The sequence below is a fragment of the Halictus rubicundus genome, chromosome 10 (assembly GCF_050948215.1).
Source record: "Halictus rubicundus isolate RS-2024b chromosome 10, iyHalRubi1_principal, whole genome shotgun sequence".
NCBI lineage: Eukaryota > Metazoa > Arthropoda > Insecta > Hymenoptera > Halictidae > Halictus > Halictus rubicundus.
In genome coordinates this window covers 943067-951942 of record NC_135158.1, presented here as the reverse complement: position 1 = coordinate 951942, position 8876 = coordinate 943067, and the positions used below count along the sequence as shown (strand labels likewise).

The window sequence follows — 8876 nt, the reverse complement described above, 5'->3', positions numbered from 1 at the left end:
AGTTAGAAGAATATCATAAACAATGTTGGCGTTAACGAAAATGTGCGTGTAAAAAATTCCATATAGACTAAAACAAACTTTGGAGTTGATGATGAATTATGTTTATAAGTGCCTAAAATTAATGTTAATAATTAATTAATGTAATTAATGTTAGTAATTAATTAATGTTATCGTTAACGAAATTACTCTTGCACTGTAACGAATGTATAAAGTTTAATATTTTTGTTGTATAAATTAGTTGAACATATATTGTATCGACACAATTGCCATATTTATGTACAGTAAATATGATCAGACAGAAGAGTATAATATTATATGTGTATAAAAAAATAGGTATAATGAAAATAAAAAAGATACGTTAACAGGTTTCCGTTATCAAGTTCCCATTTCTTCTTTCAACTTTTCCAAAACTTTCGCCACTGTAGTACCACCGGATACCACAACAACTTTTTGTCGACTTCGGGATCCCTACAAAAAAAAACATTATGTTTGGGTACCGTAATCTAAAAGAATGTGATCGATAAAAAAAAACTTCAATTAAGCTAACTCTATCCAAGGACACGTCCGATTTTCGCATTCCTAATACGGACGCTAAGTATTTTACAAGTTCTGTGTTTGCCTCGCCTTCGACAGGAGGTGCAGATATGGCGACACCCACAACATCGTCAGAAATGTCTACAAACGAACGAATTTCCTGGTACAAAGATGGCAATTTAAAATTTCTTACTTTCATTTGATAAATTAGGAAATAATATTACCCGTTATATTATTATGTTTAGCTCCAGGCTTTGCTTGAATTTTTATAGTAACATTTCCATCTTTATCTAGGCTCACAGGTCCTTTAGGTTCCTACCCAAAAATTATTTTATTAACCCTAGCACTCGAATGGCGACTGTAAGGCACCACTAAGAATTGCTATATCATTATTCAAAATATTTTTCACATTATTAAATTTGTTTGTATTTAATAAACTACTAAACATTTCAGTATTGTACGAGTAAATTGCACCATTTCCGTATGTATAACATGTAAAAATATGTAGACGGGAAATATTCTAGGTCCGAAGAAATGTTTCGTTTTGAAGTTAAAATAGCTTCGAGTGCAAAGAGTTAAGAAACGTATGAATTAATTGTTAGAATATATTCAAATATTTTAGTACTATCTGCGTATGTTACAGAAACTATATAGAATCAAATGTATAATCGTTTATAGAGTCTAAAGCGTTTTTCATAAAACATTCTTGAAAATATCATAATTTTTTAATCATGTTAATAAAAAAATGTACACTTGATCAGAGCTGGGCATTTAAAAAAGATCATCTAGTAAATTGCAAATGTAACGTTGCCACTCTGGGTATTCGCAAGCGACATCTAGCTGTATTGAGTGCAAGTCAAAGCTGTATCATAGAAAATGTCATGTTATTTTCTGAATAGGTGATCAAACTTCGATTACACTTCAAATTTTCTTTCTCTAAATCAGAACCGGTAAGCTACTTTTTCTATTATCCACTGACCTCGTTAGCTGTTGCTTTTTGAGATTTGCCACTTTTCTTCGAGGCCTGCTTCGACATTTCACGAATACTTGTTAAATGCTGTAAAATTCTTTTATGCAAACACGTATTTCCAGAGTACCACGTCATTTATTATATAGAAGTCATCTGCACAATATTTATTATTTGCTACCTTTGCTTCGAATGTATTCAGATTATTCTTTAACCTCAACTACTTGAACTGACGAATACATCTGCGCACGTGTAGCAGAGATGCCAACCTGACGCCATAGAGAAATGCTCTTAACGCGCGGATTATGAAATTCTTCTTATAACAGTTTAATATAGACAGATATTTTATAACAGATATTAAATCAGCCTAGTTTATTGTTCGTAAATATATAGAAATTAATCCTCCAATGCACATATCCATTTTTTCATTAACATTTCTTTCAAGAAAGAGCCTTTCTTACGTAATAAAACAAAAATTTATTGTGCAATTCCAAGATAATGTAAAGAAAATTGAAACAGTACAAATTTAATTCATGGATCTCACAGGCCCGATCTATGCACTGAAGGGTTAATAAGAAAATGTGTGATCAAAGAATTAAATTTATTTAATAATTGTGATAAAATCTAGATCAAAATGCCCAAAAAATTTGTCGGAGAAAATAGCAAAGCTGTCGCTGCTAGGGCAAGGAAGGCAGCTGCGAAAGAAGCTGAAACTACAAGAAAAGCTTTGGAAGCAGAGGAAAAGGCTTGGCAAGATGACGATAAACAAATGTTAAAGAAGAAACAAAGACAGGTAGGTATTATACAGTAACTAATAATAACCACGTTTTTTAACATATTTTTACCATTTGTCACTTGCAGGAGGAACAAGAAAAAAAACGTCAGCAACAATTAGAAAAGAAGGCAGAGGCGAAGGCTTTGCTCGAGAAAGAATTGGCAAATATAAAAGTAGGTGGCAAGCAACCTGCTGCAAAAATTACCAGAGCTGAAATTGTGGTTGCAACGGAGAAACGAAGTCAAGCAGCAATGAAAAAGAAGGAGGAAGAAAAACCGATTGAAGAAAATTTGAATAGATTAACAATTGAAGGAGAAACTGCGCATGGTATAGATGAAGCCTTGACTATTTTAAGGTAAGAAATGCTAACACAATAATTTTATACATATAGTACGTTTCCTGCATAGCACATAAAGAAATCATTCTAGTTAAAGATTTGTCTCATTTTTTAATAACATTATCTTTTTTAGTACGAAGGAATCCGAAATCGATCGCCATCCAGAGAAACGCGTGAAAGCCGCGTATGCCAGTTTTGAGGAAAGAATGATGCCTATTATCAAAGATCAAAATCCGACGTTAAGGTTAAGTCAATTAAAACAATTACTGAAGAAAGAATGGATGAAATCCACAGAAAATCCACTTAATCAAAAATTGCTGTTGAACCGCTGATAATACTCGATTGAAACAAACGTACATAATATGACTGAATACATGGTTGACAGGAATACGTGGAATAAGACTTACAAATATAATCACGAATGAATCAAATATGTCTGTACACAATTTTATTGCAAACGAATAAGTTATACTCCGGTAGAATAGAGAAAATCACATTGTATAAATCATCTTTGGTATAACTTATACGCTACCACATAGCCTCTAGATTGTATTTTACAAGTTCATTTACAAACCAACCTTTCGTTAAGGCCGCGTAAAGCTGAACAATGGATGTAGCAACCGTGTACACGTTTTGGCACAGTCATCATGTAGACTAATGGAATATGTTTGAAAATGTCGGTAATCATCTGTAGTTATTTCTCCGTTACACATCGTTATAGAAAAATATTCGTAAAAAATAGTTATAAAAAGATCGGTTACATCATTACAATCGTATAAAATAGTATCTATACAAACGAATTTTCACCAACATGAAACTAGATTATATTCAATAGGTTCTAATCTTTGTCTCGATGCATTAAATTCGCAGAAGCAAATTAAGCATAAGGCACCATTTTTTTTTTTTTGTAATGGACAATGAGTCGAACACCCGTACAATGAACTTTGTTCAAATATATCTTATTATGTAATAATATGTTTCACAAAATGTCCTTTCTGTTAATCCTAACTCTATTACCGCTACCATTTTTTATTTTTCCATAAATCTATAAAGCAGTGTATCATGTGATTCACTTGCTCCGGGCAGTCAGTCATAGGTGTATGGCCGGCTGATGGTATTGCTTCCAAGAAAGCTTTTAACATGGTCTAGAAAAATAAAGAGAAAACTACAATTAACAAAAATATTAACAAAAAAATTGTCTATAATTATATTAATAAATAATCTATAATTATCGAAAAATATTTGTATACTTATAAAATTAAAAATCTCTAATAATAATACAACAGTTTGATCATTCTATTGGGAATTGCATCGTGGAATACGTAAATGGGAACACTTAAATGTCTTCGTCATTTGCCATAATTATTAAAATATTATTAAATAAAAACACAGTTTTAAGTAGTATCGGGACCCAGAGATTTACTCTATATTAATATTAAGATATTTCCTACATTATTAACTTTTGGTACAAAAGTTTAACCCACTTTTGTAAAGAATGGCAAATTGCATCGCAAACAACATTAAAAAATACACGATTTCATTGGAAAACCGTCAATGATTTTGGATTGAACTGAAAACTTTCAGATTTTTGTGTAACAGCTTCAACAAAATTGATTCTTCTTTCTTGGCATACATTAAAAGTAAATATTAATTGTTAAACGTTAAATGTTATTTGTTAATTTAACAAATGTGCTTCTAACATTTGGAGGTTCAAAATAGCAATTGTAAACTTAAAACCTTTAAACACGTTCTTCTCGTTTTTTTAATCTGAATTTTTTATACATCCAATAAATACCGAATTATTTTAGATAGTAATTTTTACCGACTCACCATACAAAAACTTTCATCGATCAATATCGAACGAAGCTCATTCGATGTATAGCTACCAACAATATTAATATTATCTTTTATTTATAATATTTTTCAACAATTTACATAGTATATATTGTTATTAGATGTTTACTTTTATAGTTACAGAAGAAAGCCTGCGTCTCTCAATACTTAATTTCCGTTGAATTTGCATTCTCAATTACTATCATACTTAATTGGAATGTTAATTAACCATTTTTATTGGTATCATCAGCTCGTACTCGTTCAATAATTGTTCAATGCCTGTGGCGGAAGTTATTAGTGACGCGAGCTGATATAACGTTGGAAAAAAATTGTTTTCTACTGTGATGCGTTCTTTAAAGTAATGTAATATTGTTGCGATAAGTTTTCTCTTACAACTATAAATAACTGAGGTATTTAGGTGTTCCCATTTAACTGCTATTCCTTGTATGAAATTTATGTCCATATTTTTAAGCACTAATAATTGTACGCATTACTGCGGTTACAGTGGATGCGTGTTTTGAAGAACTAAATGTAGATATTGAAAGTCTGCAAATGTTCGAGTAAATGTTAATCTACCTTAACATTCAAAATGAATAGTATCGACGATCTTAACTGTTTAGAAAGTTTATTTAAAATTTTTACTCTCAAAGGAAAGAAAGGAGCATAAAAACAATATTATTGCTTCAAGATCAAGATTTGGAGAATTCGTACACGACTTGAAGAACTTAAACTTATGAAGCTGATAAATTGTATGAATATTTTAAATTGTCAAGTCAAACATTTTATTATGTATTACGTAATGAACGTATGTAATGTTGAATTACGTATGAAACGTAAGGAACAAACGATCGTATGAAAATTACTGTATACAGTCTCTACTCGATAATTGCCCAAAACACGGGTCCGGCCAGGAAAAATTATCAGCTGGAACAGGCCCGTTCTTCCATTTTTTCATTCCGCTAAGGTGGGAAGTGTCGTCCCCCACTATTTTTCGAGCTCTGGGGTCCCTCTAGGCTAGATATTTGGAAAACTCATCGAGTAGAGACTGTATTTCTTTTCGTCTGGTATATGTATGGTGGATTAAAAAATAATGTGAAGATATGACGTTTCATACATAAACGTACAGTAAGTTTTTCTTATTATATTTGTATAAGGTTAACAGTTAATATGGAACTGAAAAAATTAAACAAAGACATTATATTAAAAAATAAGAAAGTTCCTTTGTTGACATTCTGGAGGGTGGTTCGCATTATAAAATACTTTAAGTATGAAGTACAGACAACATTTAATTGAAGCCGCGAAGCAAAAGGTAGTTGAAATATTCAAGGTGACAGAAACATTGACATTTCGGAGATCAATCGTTGCTCAGTAACACAGATTAGAAAACGATTTCAAGAATATGGAGGTGTTTAAACAGCACGCTGAACCGACAGACCGCGAAAAACATGTCAGAAAGTAGATCGCCGAGCTGTAAGATTCTCTCTAAATGCAATCCATTTCATACTGCTGTTGGAATAAAATAGTTTTGAATAGTTGGAAAATAGTTTTCATTCACGCAAAGCATATAAGAAATTACGTGTTTCTAAACGCAAAGAGTACAATAACTGGTTTGTTACTGAATATTAGCGTACCCGAAATTTCGGGTTCGGGATAGGCTGAGTTGCATCGAGTAGGAATCCCAAAAGTTTGCAATGCTTAGGTACTCGAAGCTGCAGTCGGACAGAGTCAAGTTTGAGGGCCCCAAAAATTTGTAATAACAGGAGTGTGCCGCCTTTCCAAACCTTCCAATCTAATTTTTGTACTTTAACTTTTTGACTACCCGAACATTATAAATTTTCGGGATCCTGACCGGACCCGACCCGGGCTCGAGTACCCGCACACCCCTAAGGTATATTTCTTAATTTCTATCACAAAACTTTCTTTTTGTTTTGTCAATTCTACATGTATTAATTGTTGACCTTATACGAATATAATGGAAAAAATGGAAATGAAACTGAGAAAATGAGGAACGGATGAGAATGAAAAAGTATTGTATTAAAAAGCGTACCCTCTCCATTTGGCATTCCTGCACGAGCGACACTTTATTGTCCCTTAGGCCATGTATAAGCAGCGTCGGAGTGCATATCCTTCTATGGAAAACGTAGTCTCCATCCGGCCAAACCATGCCGTCCAAAACGTATTTCATGTGCGAGGCCCATTGTTCCGGTGGCTCAGGGCCACAGTAAGGGTGTTGACGGCCCCTCGCGGAATATAATATGTCTCTGTGAAGGCCGCACATTAGGAAAGGAGCGAGGATCGCTCTGAGGCAACAGTGACCGGCGCTTTCCGTGCTCGGTGCTGCTAAAGGAGTTGGTCCACCTCCGGATATTAAGACTAGCTGATGTATATTACTATCGTACTTACAGGCCAAGGCAGCTGCGAAACTGCATCTGTGACATAAAGTAGAAAAATCATCACTTGGTCATTGTACGGGACAAGAATGATCCACTCAAGCTGCATATGGTTCACATACAAAATAATATGAATACAGTAGTATCTGCGTAACTGTCGTATTGTCAAGTCTGCCGAGTGACAGTTCCAGTAGAGCTACTACGTTCTTTGCAGTGTGCAAACGTAGAGAAAGATGACGATTGAAAAAGAAATAGGGAATGAGGTTCGACGCTTCGACTCTCTGCCTTTTTTTCTTTTCCGTTCGCAGTCCTCTTTCCCGCCCGGAACTTTAATCGCTTATTACACAAGTAATCATGATCGAGACTATATCATGTTTGGAGTCATTATAATTAGAAAAACGAGTCGAATATACGATGGTAAAAATTTCATTAAAAAAAATTAGAAAAGTTGATATTCGATCCCTCACTGGCCCCGTCGTAATGCATGTTTACCGCTCGACTGGTTGCAAGGGGGATCCCCCCAACGGTGGGGATAAAATTTTCGCAGTTAAGGTAGAAACTTTTGCGACAGTACGGAGATAATGCTTTACAGTAGTGCACGGTCAACCCTTTGCACTCGAAGCTGTTTTAACTCCAAAACCAAGAAATTTTTTGACCTAGAATATTTTCATTGTATATGATTTACTTCTGCGATAATCACTTTATTATTCATCATTTTTCCACAGAAAGATAAATGATTCGATACTCGATACTCTTGCTCCAGAGGGGGGGCGGTGGATTCGGGAGGTCGGGGGGTGAGGTGACCTCGGGACGCGTCGACAACTCCCGAATTAACTCTCGATGCGCGGGGGTGTCTGTCTGTCCCCTTTAACAGTGTTTTTTGAGGGGGGGGGGTACGGGGGGGGGGGGAGTCGCGGCGTTCCGGATCGCGCTTCCGACGACCCTTCCTACCGGTGCAGGCGTCTTCTTGCCTTGATCGGAACGGGGACCTTCGGGTTTCCTCCGCCCGGGGTCTTATAGAGTAGGTAGTGGGGGAGGCTAACCCTTCCCCGCGAGTACTACGATAGCTGGGAGGTGTCCTGTTGAATACTCGCGTGATCCAGGTACCGCCCTTTTAGCTTAGGTAGGCGTAAGTTTTCTAGTGGATAGTCTCCGGGGGCTCTTCCCGGGGATAGTCCCACATAACTCCGGCTTCTCCTGGGAAGTCGGGGTATGCGTAATGCATTTTCTCATTTATTTGAAACATTTCTGCGTCATGTGCAATGCAGTTTATGGTTGTCCTTTTAATTTTGATAATCTCATGTGCAAATAGTATCATTCGTTTCATGGTTTGTACATTATATAAATCACACTCGTCCATTAATTTACGTGAATTATCCGTTTCACGCAACATTTTTGACGTAGAAAAAAACTGTGTATGTATCAAGAGTCCACCGGTATGCAAAAAATACTTTCGAAAACATATACCAAGTAATCACCAATAACAGAAGATACAAACGGAACCGCGTAGAATGAGATCGCGTAAATTGAAATCGCGTATAAAAACATGCTTGTTAACCCTTTCGTTACGACAGTCCGCTCCGCCAGAGTGACGCCACTGAACGGGGCACCGCTTTTCGGTGTTTGCAAGTTGCCGGATATATACGGCACCCGTACACACAGGTCGTCACGTGAATGCCGGATATAGACGGCACCCGTAACGAAAGGGTTAATTCAGCCCGCGTAAATGTAGAGGTTATTTACCGCATAAAAAGAAACTCACAAAATTGCTTGCGTGATTCGAGGGATGGGTGTAAATTGTTAAATTTGATAAAAATATATTTCTGTTCCTCATCTCAATGATGTTTAAATAATTTAAACCGCAACATAAAACAATATTTTAAAAAAAGGATTTGAAACCTATCTCATTTTTTTCATTTGATCCTTCATTTGAGCCTCGCGTAACGCGTTTTATACTATAATGCGGCATTTCGTTGGACCGAAATATTCGCGTTACAAAATGATTGTTTATCTATACATATATATATTTATGGAAATAAT

At 35.4% G+C, this 8876-nt stretch overlaps 3 protein-coding genes across 4 annotated transcripts in view; 1 reads left to right on the top strand and 2 right to left on the bottom strand.

Moving 5' to 3' along the window:
• Nucleotides 1-199: 199 nt before the first annotated feature.
• LOC143358233 (UPF0235 protein C15orf40 homolog) lies at nt 200-2111 on the bottom strand. Of its 2 annotated transcripts, none has more exons than XM_076795211.1 (4): nt 1514-2111; nt 759-849; nt 533-675; nt 200-468 (listed from the first exon to the last, which is right to left on the bottom strand). In XM_076795211.1, exons 1-4 carry the CDS (start codon nt 1637-1639, stop codon nt 376-378), a joined length of 453 nt encoding a protein of 150 aa, XP_076651326.1. In that variant the 5' UTR covers nt 1640-2111; the 3' UTR covers nt 200-375. The 2 variants fall into 2 exon arrangements, with proteins under 2 accessions (XP_076651326.1, XP_076651327.1); XM_076795212.1 differs by having other exon boundaries at nt 548-675; nt 1514-2101.
• On the top strand, nt 987-3608 carry LOC143358229 (coiled-coil domain-containing protein 124). Its single transcript, XM_076795206.1, has 4 exons — nt 987-1484; nt 2130-2294; nt 2363-2631; nt 2747-3608. Exons 2-4 carry the CDS (start codon nt 2136-2138, stop codon nt 2943-2945), a joined length of 627 nt encoding a protein of 208 aa, XP_076651321.1. The 5' UTR covers nt 987-1484; nt 2130-2135; the 3' UTR covers nt 2946-3608.
• Nucleotides 3045-8876, bottom strand: part of LOC143358218 (uncharacterized) — a 25968-nt gene continuing 20136 nt past the window's right edge. Inside the window, exons 3-4 of the mRNA XM_076795184.1 lie at nt 6494-6875; nt 3045-3758 (exon numbers count right to left, since the gene is read on the bottom strand). Of these exons, the coding sequence (XP_076651299.1) occupies nt 3633-3758; nt 6494-6875 (508 nt within the window). The 3' untranslated portion in view covers nt 3045-3632. The remainder of the gene's footprint in view (nt 3759-6493; nt 6876-8876) is intronic.